The sequence below is a fragment of the Hirundo rustica genome, chromosome 3 (genome assembly GCF_015227805.2).
Source record: "Hirundo rustica isolate bHirRus1 chromosome 3, bHirRus1.pri.v3, whole genome shotgun sequence".
Taxonomy (NCBI): Eukaryota; Metazoa; Chordata; class Aves; order Passeriformes; family Hirundinidae; genus Hirundo; species Hirundo rustica.
Genome location: NC_053452.1, coordinates 107,495,515 through 107,514,430, shown reverse-complemented (window position 1 = coordinate 107,514,430; position 18,916 = coordinate 107,495,515). Strand labels below are relative to the sequence as shown.

At 37.2% G+C, this 18,916-nt stretch overlaps 1 protein-coding gene across 14 annotated transcripts in view; it reads left to right on the top strand.

Moving 5' to 3' along the window:
- The window catches only part of PUM2 (pumilio RNA binding family member 2), a 66,487-nt gene that overhangs the window by 16,790 nt on the left and 30,781 nt on the right, over nucleotides 1–18,916 (top strand). For 7 of the 14 annotated variants that reach the window (XM_040060940.2, XM_040060939.2, XM_058420071.1 and 4 more), the window contains exons 2-8: nucleotides 5,118–5,186; nucleotides 11,099–11,204; nucleotides 11,499–11,686; nucleotides 12,317–12,489; nucleotides 15,488–15,758; nucleotides 16,055–16,148; nucleotides 18,030–18,155. In XM_040060940.2, the coding sequence (XP_039916874.1) occupies nucleotides 5,136–5,186; nucleotides 11,099–11,204; nucleotides 11,499–11,686; nucleotides 12,317–12,489; nucleotides 15,488–15,758; nucleotides 16,055–16,148; nucleotides 18,030–18,155 (1,009 nt within the window). In that variant the 5' untranslated portion in view covers nucleotides 5,118–5,135. Of the gene's footprint in view, nucleotides 1–5,117; nucleotides 5,187–11,098; nucleotides 11,205–11,498; nucleotides 11,687–12,316; nucleotides 12,490–15,487; nucleotides 15,759–16,054; nucleotides 16,149–18,029; nucleotides 18,156–18,916 lie in introns of those variants that run through there. The other 7 variants (XM_040060936.2, XM_058420070.1, XM_058420066.1 and 4 more) reach the window with 3 other exon arrangements.

Genomic DNA, 18,916 nt, shown 5'->3' with positions numbered 1-18,916 from the left:
ATTCAGAAATTTGGTTTTGTTAGAATGTTTGGATGTACTAGAGGTCATAGAGTGCGGAACTATAATACTGCTCAGTCTGAGTTAAGAAATCAGAAATACTGCAGCTGAAGAGTTACTCACTTCCCTGAAAAAGTTTTAGTTGGTTTTAGAGCACTGTTTTAACACAGTGAAAATTGTTAAGTGCCTCGTGGAGGAAGATGTACTTTTGAAACCATATTTATAACCATTTTTATAACCATAGAAATATTTGTTAGAACTTAAAATTGGTCACCTAAGTATTTTGTCAGAAGTGCCTAACACCTTTATTTGGACTGTTTAAGGAGCCCGGACATTTGGAGTATTTTGTGAAACTTTCAGTTGTGTTACTGTTCCCTGTGGCCCTCAGAACACCTTGCCTCTTATCAAAACACAGCACCTGTTGACTTTGAATTATTGGGAGCAGCAACTTTCATGAACCAGTTTGGTACTAAGTGAACCTTTGGTTCTCTGATGCTTCAAAGAGGTATGAGAAATGCATCTACTCAAAAGCAGCTTTAATCAAACAAATGTCTTGTTTTCTTTTAATGTTATAGAAAATGGTTGGTGTTTAGTGTACAAAACAGTTCAGTTGTGCTGCTAGTAGCTGCCTGTGCTACTCAACAGCTTTTGTTATCTGGATACACTGTGGGTTGGCCTCTAAACTAAAGTAAGAATGTTTTAGGTAATTTTGGCAAAAATCCTATAGAGTAGAAATTTCTATATACAGTGCTTTACTGCATTACGGTGTAACAGGTTTGGAGATATGCAGTTTAGGCTGGGTGTATAATTTCCCTTTCTTGTCCTTTTTTATGATTCTGTTCTAGATTTCTGTCGAATATTTGTATTAAAAATACTATTTTTATTTAGTAATTTCAAGTTGGCCCCCTATCAGAAAGGATTTTGGTGGGCTGATTTTTTAGGAGTTGTTTAAATGTCTTGTCAAGTGTCTGACATGGCTTTACAATACAGTGTTCAACTTAATGGAGGACTGACAAAATTGCTATGTTTTGGGTTTTCAGAATAGTTCAATTGCTCATAACATTAAATCTCTGCCATTAGCATGTATCTTATGTAAGATAAATGCTACAAAGAGCCACCCCTGTGGAAAACTGCTGGAAGGGTATTTTGCATTGAAATAATTCAGTAAAATTAAGAAAAAAGTAGAAGCATTTGCAGTCTTTCCAGTCCCAGTGCTGTAATTGACAGGTGTTTTGTGTTGTATTTCTGGCTTAGTACTCGACTTAACTGCAAAATACATCTTCTTTGTCACGGTGGTTACGGTATTCACCTGAGAGGGGAGGGATGGGATTTGGAGTTTCTTAATGCAGAAAAACCGGGTTTCCTACTTTGGTCATCTGGTGTAACCACTTTTGATGTATAAAATAAAGTCCTATCTTTCTTTAGATACTGTATTTTTTTGTTATTATTTTCCTCAGGCTTTTTTTCAAAGAAGGGGCTGTTCGTTGCTTTTGCAGGGAAATGGTTACAAGCTTATTTCTTCAGGGTTGTTTGAGAGAGTAGTTGTTTCAAGATCTGGATGCCTGGATTCCAGGAATGGATGTTACTGTAAGCAGTGTTTCTTGTGGTAATCCTAGATGATTTCCAGTCAAGCCTCTGCCTCCCCTAGTTTTGCCCGAGGGCACGGTTTCAAGTTACCGGCTGAGTTACCCGCCCTGAGTGGATACTCCTGTCCCACCTCGCTCCACACCACGTTCTCCTTGTCGCTCTCCCCAAGTCGAAAGTAGTGCTCTCTTCTCTGTGGTGTTTCACTCAGCTCAGCTGGGTGATCTGGTGAAATTCTCATGCATGGAAAAGGAACGAAAAAAACCTTCTGAGTTACCTCGATGGTTACCAAGTTCATTAAAGGGTAGGCTGTTGGGTGAAAGGTGGCAGGACTGTCCTGCGGAGTCTCAACAGACTAAAGGAATGGGCGTTGCGTAGGCCTCTAGATTTATAAAAAAGATTTTAAATTTCAAGGAGAGAGAGGAAGTGTAAACTTTAGGAAGAAAGAGTCTACCAAAACATAATTTTGTTTTTAAGCAGAAATTTTATGTTAAAATCTCATTCCTAATGCTGCAATTAAAAATGGACTAAAACATGCTGGGATGTTATATCTAGAGCCTGTAAGAAGGGGAAGAAGGTGAGAATTTTCTGTTGGTGTGTTAGAGGGGAAGAAATCCTTAGTGCTTAAGACATTCTGCCTACTTAACAGCAGTATGTGAGGAACTGGTTTACCTAAAGACAGCTCGGTGTGTAATATCTGTTCATGCATAGTCTGGGGGCCCTGTGGAATGATCTGCTGTGTGTTAGATGTTTGAAACCATTGTCCAACCCCCTGCCATGGGCACAGACACCTTCCATTAGACCAGGTTGCTCAGAGCCCCTTCCAGCCTGGCCTTGAGCGGATCCTTCCAGGGATGAGGCAGTGATGTAATCAAAGCCAGAAAAAAAACTTGTAAATGTTCAGCACTGTGTTCCACAGGCTTCTCTTTTTGACTTATGAATTATTCTGTATGACATGGTAGGAATAAAAATAGGAGAAGGGTGGGTTTTTTTAATGTTCTGAATTTGTGTTAAATAAAGTATTAAAATGTTTATTTCTGGAGCCTATGAATTAGGTCAATGCTGGTATTGAATCAGAGAAAATAAAACTCCTTGGTAAATACAGATAATCTCAACCAAAGTTTCTCCTTTGAGGAAAGGGCATGTCTTTATACATAGGAGATCCAGCCAGATGTCATTCTGGATGTTTTCTTCTGTTGTTGTAATGGTAGGGCTGGGTTAGTGTTGAAGAAAGACATGGAGATACTGCTGCTGCCTGTATTTTCTCCCGTTTGTAAATGATCTGTGAAACTCAAATTTATGATGTAGGGCAGGATGTTGTGGGCTGTAGTTTTTGATGGAAAAAAGGGCTGTATTTTTTCTCTTGCTGTTAGCAACAGACAGTGCTAACTTAAATTTTAATTTTTTAAGAAAGAGGCCAGTGAGCAAAATTAATGTTCATTGTGCTAAAAGGTATTTACAGTTTTATAAAACTTCAATTTCTTAAAATGGTCTCTGAAGTGCTTCGAAGGAAAAAGGAGTTAGCTATGCTCTCACCCTGATTCTTGAATTATCTTTTCTTAGAGACATGGAAAGAGGGGTGGCCATCATTTCAGACTTCACTGAATTGAAAAAGAAACATTTATCATTAGGTCTTGCAACACCAAAAAAAGGCAAACTAATAAAGCCATCACCACTGAAAGTTAAAACAAGGCCAACAAAAAAAAAAAAAAACAACAAACCCCAACCACCCAAACCCACCACAACCAAAAAAATTATGCCTCTTTCAAGCTTGGTTGTTTGTTATCTAACAGTGATTTGGGTAGTGTTTATGGTAAATATAGTTTGGCAAGCATTACCTGCAAATTTGTTTAGAGGTCATTAGATCAAAACTACATATTGAAACAGAAGTACCTAAATTAATACTGGTTTGTAATTGAAACTAAAGTGCATGACCTCAGCATGAACAGTGGCCTAGGTAAGATAATAATCTCTCTCAGCAATCTGTAGAAGAAATTATGTTTTCAGAAGCAGCAGTATTCAAATTCAGAAGTCTTTACGGTTTGAGTTTCTGATTTTTCAAGTAATTGCCCTTCTACCGTTATATTTCCTGTGTGTGTGCACAAATACTTGATTATCCCTTCGAACTAATAAAAGTTTTGCAAAAAAATACGAATCTATTGTTTAAAATATTTACTTGAAGAAAAATGTTCTTTAACTTTTGTAAGGATATGTTAAAACCTGCTTTCAGTTTTTAGAAGAATAAAATCAACCTAATTGACTAAAGTGTCAGCATTACTGGAATAAGACAAGTGTGCTGGTGTGCCTATCTCACAATTCAGTCTGAAACTAAATTTGCTCTTCAGTATCTCAGTGAAATTGTTGTGATTTCAGACTCCATCTTAACTAAAATACTGGTTTTGAGGGAATATTTCTTTGAGCTGTGAGATTTCTTTGTCAAAAGCACAGAGACAACTGAACCTTAAAAGTTAATGGCTTAGAATGATTGAGGCAATACCACTAGTTTTGGGAGTAGAATTTTGAGGATGGAGCATCTATTGGCTACTTTTCCAATGCTAAGAAAGAGTTGTTCGTGCCAGAATGTTGAAAGCACCAGATTGTTTCTTGCCTAGTATTTGAGGATCTATTGAAAAGTGTTAGTCATGTGTTATCAGCTGTGTGGAGTAACTTCAGTTTTTGGCTTTTTGGCTGGTGTAAACAGATGGATTTACTGATGAAAGTAACTCCCCAAGAGAGACTGGTATTGGGAGCGAAACTAACTTTACCTGCTGCATATCACTTTTGGGAGAGAAGGGAAGAAACAACTCTGAATCTCCTTTTTTTGTTTGTTTTTCTAAGTTTGTTTTTCTAAGCTTATCCTGGCTTTGAAAAGTCCTTTTGGAAACCATTTTCTCAGAAAAGAATGAGCCCAGTGCATTGTGTCTGTGCCATGGAAAAAGGAGGTGGTTTGTTGGAGCAGCAACTCTTACTTTAGTAAATTACCTTTCATACTTACAACAAACAAACAAAAAGAACAACCTGCAAAGAAGGAAAAATGCTGTTTCCTGGAAGAAATGAGGAACTGTGACATTGTAGTCAGTTACTAGATTTTAAAAGCAACACATTGCTAGTAGGTTGTGACCTGCCTTGTGAGCTTTTCTTTGTTTGCTGCGAGGTGCACTCAGTAACAGTGTGCAACAGTTCCTCTCCTTTCTAAAGGGTTTTATATGCCCAAATCTTTCATTTCACCTCTTTTTTTTCCACATTCATTGCAAATATAGTATTGGCTACCGTTTCTATAGTGAGCAATATTGGTAGACATATTTGGAGATTTAAGTCTCTTGGAATTTCTTGCATGTTATTATATTAGCATGAACATTAAATTGGTCACTAACTATATCTGTTCATGAAATCTAGACTCATGTTCAGACCAAATTGGGAAGCACGTTTTTTGTTTGCTTTCAATATTCAGAAATCTTCTGGAGTATTGAAAATTCTTACTTTTAAAAAGATATTTGACTAATGGATTTTTTTTTTTTCCTGTTTTCCCTTTACAGGTTCGATCTGTGGATGAGATGAATCATGAGTTTCAAGCTCTTGCCCTAGAATCTCGGGGAATGGGAGAGGTAATTATTGAGGGCTGAAAATCCAGTTAGTGTTTGGGAAATGTAGATACATTTTAAGAAATACAACAAAGCAAAGAGCTTCTCTTAAGAACAAGTTGATTATTTCTGTCTAAGGTGAAGAGAAGCTAAGTATGTTAAAAGAACGTTGGGATTGTTAGTGATTGGTTCTGTTGTGTCTATTTCATTCTTGTTAGATAAGTGATAGTTCGAGGAAGGGTAATTTTTTATAGGAGTGAACAGTTCTATGAAAGGAGGCATGTTTTCAGTCTCATTGTATCTAAGCTGGTGGAACAATTGCTTGCTACTCCTGAGAAGCCAGGGAAACTGGGATTTGAAAAAAAGATTTGGCTCCAGAAGAAGTGAACTGGCATACCCAGCAGAAATGTGGGGTAATTTACTTTTTTTTTTTCCTCTGGTAATTACTCCTTAAAAGATTTTAACTAGGCTGAAGAGTGCTGTTATGTAATTTAGCTGGAGGGAAGAAGGACTATTTCTTTTGACTGATGTGATTTGTTTGAGTTTTTTTAAGTCAGCGTGTTTTAAGGTTGGGGGAAGGAATTTAAGAACGTGAAGGATGACTTGGCTCTTTCGAAAGCAGTTCCCTGAACTGTTTAGCAGGTAATTGACAAGTATTAGGGTTATTTGCCCTGACAGGACCTGGTGAGGAAATACATGTGGAGCTAGATTTCAAATGTGGATCCTTTTGTCTTGCTGGATATTTACCTAATTCAGCTGACACTTGAACCAGTGACAGTATTGCAGTCTAACTTCCTTTAAATGATGGTAGGAGTCTTAATGTAAACCATAACTTACTGATGAAAAATAAGTGCTCCGTTCTAGTTGCTGAATGTTTCTGAGCTGACACATGGACATTCCTACTTGATTTTTTTTTTTAATTTTAATGAAGCATTTAAGCAATCACTTGGCTTTTCAGCAATTTTTGCCTCGTCCAGGGTTGTCTTTGAACCATCTCCCATTTGAAAAAACAATAGTAGATGAAGCACTGTTCTTTAGAAACCTGAGTAGCCACACTGCTCCCCTCTCAGCTCTTAAACTCCTTTTGAAAAGTAAAAGTGTTAGTGAAGTATCTGTGATGGTACCAGCAGTGTAATAAAGTGAATGGGCAAAAATCATCGTGGTATTTGGTCTTTTGACACCCACAAAGTATTCTAAAAAGATTGAAAGCAATGAAAGTGAAGGATGGCACAAATGCCTGGGAGTTAAATTACAATATATATGACTGTTCATACCAATCTTCATTTTAGGTTATCTCAGATGGAGGGATGTATTTCTGCATGATTAGCATTCTGTTGGTTTGTTTTCATGGCGTTCAGTTGATCTGTGAAGATGTTTAAACAAACCACACACAGGTTGGAGTTTTGATACAGTACTGCAGCATCAGAAATTGATACTGTATTGTGACCCTGCACACACCAGGTTATTTTGTCTTTCATTTCAATGGTGTCTTGCAGGTATCTTGAGGTAATACAGGTTCACATAGCTAGGTTGACTTACTCAGTAATTTTCTTGATGTATTGCCCAACTGTAAAGGTCTGGGATGCATTCCATGGCTGTTTTAATCTTCTTCTTGATTATAGCCTTCTAGAATATTAAAGGAAACGTCCTTATAAAGTAAGCTAGAATTGATAGAGGTTCCTACATGTTATCCTCCATATGTTTTGAAAGGTGTGAAAGAGAGGTCATGTCAAGTGAACTTTTTCTAGCTATTGGGAAATCATGTTCCTCATTTTCTCTGTCTGCCAGGATTTTCCTCTGAACTGAAGTGAGGTTCTTTTTCATAATTCTAATTCTTACTGATGCTTTTCTTCACAATTGGATATCAGTACTTGGCATTAGGAGGCTGTTAAGTCTGTGTTGCAGGCATCTTTCTCTAAATGTCTCTTAAAATTTTACCTTAGTTAAATTGTTACATTGGTTATGCATAGATGGTGTTTCTGGCTCTAGCTCCCAAAATCTATGGTGACCTGTAAGGTCACATTAGTATTCTGAAGACATAAGAACACATGGTGCTGTTTCTCTATCTGGTTGCTCTGTCAGGGCGAGCAGAGTGGGCTGCAGGACCTTCAGTGTGACCCACTACAGCCACATAAAACTTACTGCCAAACAGAGGAGACTAAGTCTTCTTTTGATAATGTCTGTTCGTTTAACTTCCAGGGTCAAAGCCCACAGAGTTCATTTTCGGAACAAAGTATTCATTTCTAGTGTCCAAACTTCATTCAGAGAAATTCAGCTGAGTTGTCCATTGAACTCTGTAGGATTAACTTCTGATCTTAATAATAAATTTAAAAAAAATTAAAAATCCTTAATTCAAGAGACAGTAATGGAGACTGTGCAATATCATATCAGAGAGCTGGTTAAGAGGCAGCATTAGCATGATTGGTTGTTATTATTTGCCTGTAGTAAAGGGCTTTGTTGTTCTGGAAGACACCTAACAGGGATCAGTGCTGATACTAAAAAAGGACACATTTAGTGTACTTTTGGGAGAGTTTAGTAAGAAATATGACAAGCTTCTCCATTATTTTTGCTTAGAATTGGATGTATCTTTGTAAAGTTTGTGGTTTATTGCACTAAACATAAAAAAGTTTGAGGAAAACACATGCTATCAAAGAGTAAAGCACAAAGATTTTAACTACCTATATTGATTTGAGATGACTTCCAGACTAAATCTTTTTCTCAGTAGAACTAATCAAGGGCATTGTTTTTCCTGTCTGTCAAAGAGGAATATGTTACATTTTTCTGAAAAGTACTTCTTTTATTTTAATTCCACAATTAAAAGAATTGGCAGCTGACGGGGCTGCTTGTTTGACAAGCCGAGAGCTAATACATTCATTTTAAAAGAGCATAGTGTATGTCATACCCATCTGTCAAAATAAATAATAAATCTAAATCAGTGGCTCTCAGGGAGTTGCAATATTGTTAACTTTGTAAAATTGCATTTATTTAAGTATTTGAGGGACTTTGGTGTCCCTCAAATTTTATGAAAAACATTTCAGTAAATCTGTTTCATCTTCAGTACTTTAAATTTAGCCTCTCAATGTGGATGATGCATTATGTTTTGTATTAAAGATACTTTCTATTCTTTGTATACCAATGTACATGAAGACTGAAAGCAGCTGAATTTATCTGTTTAGAATTTGAGAGTAAGTAGTTAAAAGAAAAAAAAGGCAAACCTCAAAAAAACCAAAACCTTAAAAAAAAAAGTTCACGAACAACAGCAGCAGCAAAATTCTTCCCCAAACAACTTGTACTTTTGCAGTGAGGATTATTTCTTCTTTCTACCAGAGGACAGTTTTCCCTCATACAAATCATATGAATGAGTTTTGATATTAAAATCAGTATTGCAGCATGTTCTGCTCTAAATTTGCTTATTCTTCTTAACACTGAGTTGTCTGAACATACCTGTCTGATAGTGGCATTTACTGATTTCAGGGTAAGCATACTTCATTTTATGGTACCTGAGATATCACTAGATCTGTTTTATTCTGACAAGGTTGTGTTAGGTAGTGACATCTTCACTAAGGTGTTTCAAAGCTCTCAGCTGGACACATATTTGAAACTGGGTTAGACAGCACGTAAAATAAAATGTGATTCCCAAAACCAAGGTTTTGTAGATAACATTAAATGCTTGCTTTCTGTTCTACCACTCTCCTACAAAATGAAAATTAAGTAGTTAATGCAAATCTGTTACAAATAGAAAGCTAAAAATGATGCGTAGATTGCATAGGCAGATCTGGATTTTGTAATTCTTCTGCTTTTAGTTGAATTGCAATTAGAAGATTCCATCAATCTGTTTCTCTGCCTTTGGATGGCTTAGTTCATCCCTTAAATTTGAGGTAAACTTAATATCCTGCTGCTCACAAAGTGTGTTTGGTTGACACCTGGCAGTGATTCTACAATGCATTTGAGAGTGGGTATCTCTGTCAGGGCAAATCACAACAGTACACCACCACTTGCAAGCATAACATTCTCCTGTAGTTCTGTTGAGCTTTGTCTGTTTATCATCCTCCCATCTGAATCCTTCTCTGTTAATGAATTTCTGTAAGGAACCCAGGGATTTGAGGTTAACCAGTCAAACCCCTTCATTTCTGCTAAGAGCTCTGGGCAGCACAGAAAAACAGTAATCCTTAAATTTGTCCCGAGGAGCTCTTGTCACCTCTGTTGTTGTGGTGTTAATACTGGGGCCTGCAGATGACAATCTTATCCACCTCCTCCTGAGGCTGTTGTCACAAACACTTTCAGTGTGACACTAAGAAGGACCTATATTATCTACTGTTGGTAGTTTCACCAAGGCTCATACTAATGCACTGTGAAGTTCAGAAGGGTTTTTTAGTCACTTAAGTTAGAGGAGAAGCAAATTTCCAGAATATACTCATTTATTGCAAATAGCTTCATCAGATTACATTTTTTTTCTAATTTCACTAAATTTAAAGTGGTGTATACAGCATTACATTGTGCAGAATCTGATGGATTGTGCAGCTTTCTTTTCCCCTACATTTTGCAAGTTGTTTTCACTTCTATTTTCTGTTGATGTACCTTGTAAAGTACCTATTCTGTCTGAGAATACAGTTCTTGATGTACCTTGTAAAGTACCTATTCTGTCTGAGAATACAGTTCTTTAGTTACAGATAGAGGAAATATGACATGTAGAGTTTGGCAGTTGTACTGTAACTGATGGGAAAAGGTACAGGAATAAAGCAGTAAAATCGAAGTGAAAAGGATGCTAGTATTTGAGAAATTCTTGTTTGTGTGGTGTTTCTGTCATGTCACGCTAAGTCCTTCTATCCTTGAAGACAATACAAAAGGTGATACTGATCTAACATGACACTTTCCTGTTTTACAAGTAGGAATAAAAAAAAATCATCTAAATAAGAGTGTTGGTATGTGGAACTTCACATATGAATGTCACAGATTTTTAACAGCCATGTGGTCTAAAGGAGCTCACTTGCTTTCATGTGTATTAGTCACTTTCTAAATTTTGGAACTTGATGCATTTCCAAGTGTAGAGAATTTCACAATGAACTGCTGCTCTTTCTGGTTATCACAGCCAAGCTTATGAGTCTTTGGCAGGAAGGCACTGTTAGTTAAAACTTCTGAGAAGATTGTCTTGATTAACACAGGGATTAATTTGATGTGCTTTTCTCACAGCTGCTTCTGTATTTTGTATTTCTTCGTTGTAGCTTCAGAATCTCAATCCTGTTGAAGTTATTTTAGGACTTCCTTTTTACAGCATTAGCTTCAGTAATGGGAAGTAGATTTCAAGTGTTGGGATCTCCTCAGCAATGTGCGTTGCTTTAGTGAAAGCTGACTTTGTATCAGTCCTCAGCACAGGAAAGATGTGCACTTGTTAGAGTGGGTCCAGAGGAGGCCACAGTGATCAGAGGGCTGGAACACCTCTGCTGCTGCTGTGGAGACAGGCTGAGAGAGCTGGGATGGTTCAGCCTGGAGAAGAGAGCTCATTGCAGCCTCACAGTACTTGAAGGGACCTTACAAAAAGAGAAGCAGGGCAAATTTTTACGAGGGCAGATAATAGTAGAATGAAGGGAAGTGGTTTTGAATTAAGAGAGGAGAGATTTTTGATCAGATAGAAGAAAGAAATTCTTTACTGTGTGGGTGGTGAGGCACTGGAACAGGTTGTACAGAGCTGCGGCTGCCCTGTCCATGGAAGTGTTCAAGACCGGGTTGGACAGGGCCCTGAGTAACCTGCTGTAGTAAGTGGCTGTCCTGCCCATGGCAGGGAAGTTGAAATTCAGTGATCTTTAAGATCCTTTCCAATCCAAACCATTCTATGATTCTGTGACGTAAAACTAATTACTTGCATATCCTCTTAATAGTATTGCTATTTTTGCCCATCTATAGGCGTATTTAAATAAAACCATCTTCTTTTTTAACAGCTTTTACCTGCCAAAAAGTTTTGGGAACCTGATGATTCAGCAAAAGATGGACAAAAAGGGATATTCCTTGGTGACGAGTGGAGAGAGACTGCATGGGGAACTCCTCGTAAGTGACTCTTGTGTATTTACTGAACATTCAGTCATGATTACTGAATGTTATTTCAAAGCAAATTTTGTAACTATAGATTAAATTTTATTTTCCTTTCATTTTAGTTTCATGTAGTGAAAAAGTATACTGAATGGTGATTGTGTTTCAATAACACTTTTTGAAACTGTGATTTGGATTTTTTTATTTATTTTAATTTTTGTCTTAATATTGCTGTTTCAATGAAATACAAAAACATTACAAGTTGTATTTTAAAAAATACTATAGTATTATTTATTTGTTTGTTTTTAACAGACCATTCTATGTCCCAGCCTATTATGGTACAGAGAAAGCCTGGACAGGGTTTTCATGGAAACAGTGAAGTAAATGCTGTGTTGTCTCCACGATCAGAAAGTGGTGGCCTTGGAGTGAGCATGGTAGAATATGTGTTAAGTTCCTCTCCAGCTGATAAATTGGATTCCCGGTTTAGGAAAGGAGCTTTTGTAAGTAATGCTGTGTGTTAAGCTTGCCTGGTTACCTGCTGTGGTCTTTGTAACCTGGTTATATTTTCTATTCTCTTTATCTGTTTTTATTTTTTAACTCTTTTCTTTAGAAGGAAGGGTGTAGTTGCTATCTGTCTTCCTTGGTTGGAGGGGGCAGAAGAGGGAAGTGGTTTGGAAATCTTAACTAAGTAGCTGTCTTAAAGTGCTTTCCTAAAAACTTTATTTAAAGGTAGGAAAAAGACTGCAAATAGCTTAATTTAAAATGTGTGATGAGCTTTATTTTAGATGTTCCTGTTCTGTGTTTTCATGCGGGTTTGTTTTATAATTGGATGTTTTAATTGTATAAAATAAACTTATCTAAATCAAAATGTTCCTGCTTTAACAGCACCGCTATAGTTAAGGTTGAGTTAGCTCTTCCATTATAAATCTTGGCATTCCTTTTCACATTTTGGCAGTTATTAATTGCATGTGGTTGAAACTTGACGACCAAGTTACCCACCAAATGCAATTTCATTGACAACAAACTGTTTGTATTGTTTACGTGCACTGTAGTGTAGAATTAGGTCACCTTGTGGTGCTCCTGTTGTGTTCTGTTCAATATTCAGAATCAAACAGATTCTTTTTCCTCAGGGCACTAGAGATGCTGAAACAGATGGACCTGAGAAAGGAGATCAGAAAGGCAAGGCTTCTCCATTTGAGGAGGACAAAAACAGAGATCTTAAACAAGGAGATGATGAGGATGTTACTAAAATAAATGGCAGAGGTTTGCCAAATGGAATGGATGCCGATTGCAAAGATTTTAAGTAAGCTTTTAACTGTTTCTTGAGAAGACAAGCATGTCTCTTCAGGGCATTATTACAGTTCTGGTTTGTGTGTCAGCTTTAAACATTACCCAGCTGCAGACTGATACTTCTCCTCTCAAGTCTTCCCTTCCCCACCGTGCCACATGTTTCTTAGGTTGTCATTAATGTGTGTGTCACTTCTCATGAGACAAATTCATCTTAACATAGTAACTATTAAAAGTTAATGGGTACCGTCTGAATGTGGTGAATTAAAGAGGGATGAAAACTTTAACCCTATTAATGTCAAACTAAATTCCTTTCTCTCTCTGCTTCTTTTTAATCCTCTTTTGCATCTGAGTGTTCTTGTAGAGAGTAAGTCCTACAGAATTTTGACTTTCCTTCTGATTTTGCTAGGGGATGCCACAGCCTAACACAACTAATCATTTCCCCATAAGTCTTTATAGAAACCATATCTTTGACTAAGGTGGAGCAATGTATTTTCCTATTCATATAATTAAATGTCACCGAAGGAATGGTGGTGTGGTTTGGTTGTTTTTGTAGGGAAAATTAGATTAGACCAAGCTCAAGCTTTTGAACAGTGAGCTCTACATGACAGCATAGCCAGTCTGCGTTGTTTGGGGTTTTTTTCTAATACTAAACTGCATTTTAAATTGGGTATTTTTTAAGGGCTGATCTTTCTTTCTTGAATGACTGTGATGCATTTGTAAGTCTCATACAGAAGAATTTAAAAAAATAGAGAACTAGAGTGCTGTTCATAAATTTGGATTAATGTGATGACCATGACCAGACAGTTGTGGTTTCATTAGTTCTTTACTGAACAAGTATATTAAAATGTATGTTTGAATCCCATACGTAAGTATTTCCTGCCCTTTAAAAATGCATTTACTTAAGGCTAAGGAGGGATTCTTCAAGTCCATTTTTCAAGACGTATCATTGAAGATAATACAACACCAGGCATACCAGAGAGCTCACATTGGCTCCTTTCAGATATGTGCTGCAATATGCACAATAAACAGTTACCTTCATTGTTACCTGTCACAAATACAGAATAACTTGTGTCCTGCTTTTCCTTACCAGGATCAATTTGAATTTTGAAACAGGTGTTTGTAAAGTACCTTCTGTATTATTTAAAGAGAAAGTTACTAAAAAGTACACAAATGCAAAAAAGCATCCAAAGCCAATAAGCTTCTCAAAAAAAAAAAAAAAGACCACCTAAATGAAATGGGCCATATATAGTGGTGGTATAGAGCTCTCCAAACAGAGGTTTATAATTGAAGTATTGACACAACTTTAACTATAGCAGCAGAGCAGCACCAATATAAGAGCAACCTGTATTAGCTAACCATAAGTATTAACAAAGAAACTTCATTTTTTCCTCCTCCTTGCATTTTTACTGTACTTGTAGCGTTTTTAAACTAAGTATGCACTGAAATAACTGCCTTTTGTTCTTCATTTTGTTGATGCTGTATTTCACTTGGGAAAAATAGGGACTATTAAATGGCTTTAAACTCAAGTTTTGAGCAAGACATGGTTGCTTGCTAGGATACTTAGGTGGTAAGCCAGCATGTTATATATAATCATCATGAGGTTGCTTGTTATATGAAAAAAAAAAACTCTAGTCAAAAAACTCCTCCTTTCTTTGTCACATTTTGTCCAGAGTAATAAATCATAGTGTTGCTGCAATAAACTCCCTAAAAGGCTGATTTCTAGCTGTACAGACTTAAGTGTTGTTATCAGCCATTACAAAAGTACTAGCATTAGTCCTGTGCTTTAGTGAGGAACAGATACTTTTGCTTTGGATCCCTGAAGAGGAAGCAGAACAGGTAGTACTGAGGCTGTGCCTCTGACCTAGAATTAGCAGTACAGCAAACTGGTCTGGCACTGTACTGCTGGAATAAACATAGGTTTTTCCTGCAAGGTGGCATTTGTTATTTGAGCCCAGTTTTCACAAGTAAAGCAAACTTACCTAAAATTTTTACTTTTCCTGAGAAACAATATATAATCATAAAGTTCTGGCAATGCAGTAATGTTAGAGGATCATGGATTTTCTCACACAACTCTTTCCTAGTAGTTAACTTAGATTTTTGCCAGTAAAAATTGATAGTCTAAACAAAAGGTGCGGTACCATTCCAAATTAAGGTATCCTAAATCTAACCAAATACTGTTGAGAATCTCTTTAGGATGTTACTTTATTGACGTCTCACTTCATCTGTTTGCCTATAGGTGCTTATATGTGTACAGAAGGTCCCCTGTAGTCAGTGAGAATGTGATGAATACTGCCAGTCAGATGAGAAAGCAATTCAGCTTTTATATATAATACTGTATCTATGATACTGTATATTCTATCCAGGGTTATATTAGGAAAACTTTTTCCCTACCAATCATCTATTGAAACATTTCATTTCCTACACAACTATTAAATGACTTGTGTAGGAAATGAAATGTCTTGGTCATATGCTAAAATGAAGTGGTTATTAGTCCATTTTACTCAAGGTAAAATTGCTTGCTTTTCACGTGTGAAAAATGGTTACTATATTGTATGTTTGTCTTTTCCAACTGAAATTTTGCTGTGTCTTTCTGTTCTTTGGTGTGAAAATGCCCTTAGCGATTTCCTTTTTTAATATTTCTCTTCAGTACATTTTATGTCACTACCAAAATACAATAAAGAGACATCCCAAAATTCACAGGTGGCAACAATTCACTCCATTTGACTCAAAACAGCCTCACAGATCAGTCTGTTTTTCTCACAAGTAATTTGAAGAGCTCTATAGTCATTCTTAAACTTAAAAAACCCAAATAAAATGATGCTTTAGGGTTAAATGCATCCTTTATCTTGAGCCATCAGTGCATGCTGGTTGAAAATGTTAAAATGAGTCTGTCACTTCCCTTTGTAAAGTCTCTTGAGTTTAGAGCTGCTTTGAAAGTAGAAATATTGTACTCTGTCGATGGACAGCTTTATTGAAGACTGAAGAGTCTGTGTTAAATTTCTTCTGAACAGTCGTACCCCTGGAAGTCGACAAGCCTCCCCAACAGAAGTAGCTGAACGCCTGGGCCCCAATCCCAGCACCACAGAAGGATTGGGTCCACTTCCCAATCCTACAGCCCACAAGCCTCTGGTAGAAGAATTTTCAAATCCAGAAAATCAGAATCTAGATGCCATGGAACAAGTTGGTCTTGATTCTCTGCAGTTTGACTATCCTGGCAATCAGGTACAAATGGACTCTTCAGGAGCTACTGTAGGACTTTTTGACTACAATTCTCAGCAGCAGGTTAGTAATGGACTATGGCAAATTGATTCTTTAAGTTGTTGATTATCCTCTTGATAATCAGTCATTTCAACATGCAATGCATTGAATATTATTTTGTCTCTGACTTGGTCAAGGGCAAATAATTGTATAATTAATCTAGAAGAATATTGTTTTGTAATTTTCCAGTTTAGTGTCTTGCTGTTACGGAGGCTTGGGTTGACTTTTTTTTTTTTTTTTTGGTAAGCAAATCCAAGTATATTATAGCCCTGAGTTTTGAAAACTGAAATACATATTATTTTTTTTTTTTTCCCCAATAGCTTTTCCAGAGGACTAATGCTCTGACTGTTCAGCAGTTGACAGCAGCCCAGCAGCAGCAATATGCACTGGCTGCAGCTCAGCAGCCACACATAGGTGAGGTTTCTGTACAGTACAGCAAGTGTCCCTGACAAAAGTGGGTGTGTTGCTTTGATAGAATCCTTTCAGTTTACCCAGTCTTCTCATTAAAATAGATACTGATCACTTGGCCTGTTGCAGTGGTTCGCATGTTCTCATGAAAACTGCTCAGAATGACTGCCTATGACTGTACTGTCCTTAGTGGAGGTTTTCTGTTGTAAATTTTTCCCTTTGGACAGTTGTATACAAAGAAATAAAATTTGTATTTGCTTCTGGCAAGTAGCATAGTAATTGAATGTTGATGGGAGTAAAAGTTAAAAATGCTTACTGCTATAAGCAATAGAAACACTAGCTTTTTATACTAAAAACCAATATGCAATTCTAAGGTTCTATTGCGGTTAAGTGTTTTTAATAATCCAGTTAAAAACCATTGTAGGGTCGAATTTTGAAATCATACTATTGTGTTAAGTTTTAATTTTTCCTTGTTAATGGCACCATTTAAACAGCTCTTTCATTTTGGAGGTACCCTTGGATAGAGCTAATTCTTTAGCAGGCAATTTTTCAGTGCCTTTGGTGCAGTGAGTTAGTTAAATGCGTAAAGTTCTTTGTGTGCTGGAACTCAACAAGGAGCCTTTATTTCAGTGACAGTTTTATCTTCCACTGTGGGGAAGCTGTCAGTGTTTAGGGGAGGGAGGTTGGAACACACATGGAAGAAATTCCTTGTGTAAGGAAGGGAGAGAGTCAGGGTTTAAAGCTTTCCACCCTCTCCAGCTCCACTGGGCTGTTGAGGTGTGTGTACAAATGTCTTTCCTCTGTGAGAAGAAAAGGATTCTCAGAATCAGAAGGGCAGGCAAAAGTAGGAAGCATCTCCAGTGACTTGTGTCCATGCTCTCCTGCAATAAGTTTTCCCACCAGCTTGTTTAGGTAGGTTGTGGGGTCTGCTCCAACAGGGGTGAGCAGCCTGTAGCTGGAATTGAAAAGTGGCAGCTCTTTACTGTTATGTAGCTGACAAATACAAGCTGAGAGCTGGAAGCATGGCAGATTGAGATGTTTGTGTGAGTCCACAGGTTCTGTCTTTGACTCCTAAACTTTGGAGAAGGCTCTACTTTGTATGAAGTGCTGACTGAGTAGTCAGTTGAAATTTTCCTCTTTAAAATGCAGCCTCTTGTCATGTGCATATTAATAGAAATTTATCAAGAAATATTTGGAGGGAGGGACATAGTTTGATGTGCCTTGCTTGCTGCAGTAGTTACTGTCTCAGTGTTGGATAAAGTATGTGAATCCACCTGATAGGGGAAACTCTGGATAGTGATGCTTTGTATGCCAGAGTTTCTGCAGTTGTCTTCTTGCATTGCAATTCCTATATCAAATTAGGATTCTTGGGAGGTAAGATTAGCATCTCATAACTGACTGTTTAAAAGCTAGGTATCTGACTTAACTGTCTGTTTAAATTTTTTCTTAATTGTCAGTGAAGAGAGATTTTTTTCTCTAGCAGGTGGTTCATTTCATCTGGCTGATTTCACTTCAGACACTAGATGACTTGTCTGCTACAGCTTTCCTTGCAAGACTAGTTTAACTTTCAGATAGTTAAAGCTGGGCAAGATAAATTCCACTTTGAATAATCCCTTCTGTGTAAGGATGGATAGACACATATGAGATAAATCTCCTTGGAGTCTGTAGATCCAACAAAACAAAGCTGTTAGGCTTTGGGATTAGTAAGAAAGGACTGATGAGAAGACACAGAAGTGTTGATTTCTGTAATTATGTACCTGTTCTTAAGAGCTTCCAAAGTACAAGCAGTTCTGATTTTAACAGATAGGCTGTGTGATTTGGGTGGTGTGAATATGATGATGCTTGCTAAGAATGTTGGCTGTAATGGAACTGTGTTTGTTACTGCAGCAGGCGTCTTCTCTGCAGGCTTGGCCCCGGCTGCTTTTGTGCCAAACCCATATATTATCAGCGCTGCTCCTCCAGGGACTGACCCATACACCGCAGCTGGATTGGCTGCAGCAGCTACCCTAGCAGGTAACTGAACACTGGAAAGTGTCTATCTTGATAATTCAGCTGAACAAAAAGAGGAAAAAAAGTGAAATCTGTCCTGTTTATTCTCTACAAATGTAGTTCTAGGAAGATGAGACTTGTAGGAAAATGAATAGTGCCATTTTGAAAATTTTTACTAAAATAGAAAGAATTTCAGTTTGTTATATATGGGTTCCAAGTTTCTCTTGCCACTGGACTCTCATATACAAAAATTAGGGCTTTTTTTCTGTTCTAATAGTGTTTATCCTTAATAAGGTACATCTGACATTGACAGTATGTATTATTTTCAAAAGATGATAGCTAACCTTCCCTTCTGTGTTTTTACTCAGTGTGTTAATTTTCTAATTCCTGATTTTCTCATTCTCAATTGGCATGAGAATAAAGATGGTCTCCAGCATGCTAAAAGGCCCAGACAACAGAGAAACCCAGAAAAATCTCTTTAAAAAGTTACTAGATATTACTGTGAAACAACATGACTGAGTATTCAAGTCCCAGCTAGTGCTCAGACTTGAGCATAACGTTAAAAAAAAAACAACAAAAACCCTTGTTTCCACATGGTGTTTCACAGGGAAGGCAGTAGAAAAAACTAAAAGGCATGTATACGTAATGGTTTATATGTACAATGACATGATGCAGAGAGATTGTTCTTCATCAGTAGACTGGAAGAGTTAAGTGTGCTGACTTTGAAGAACATCATATGTATGCAGGGTAGGCACAGGCAGTAGTGTTTGTAAGCAAGGGCATCA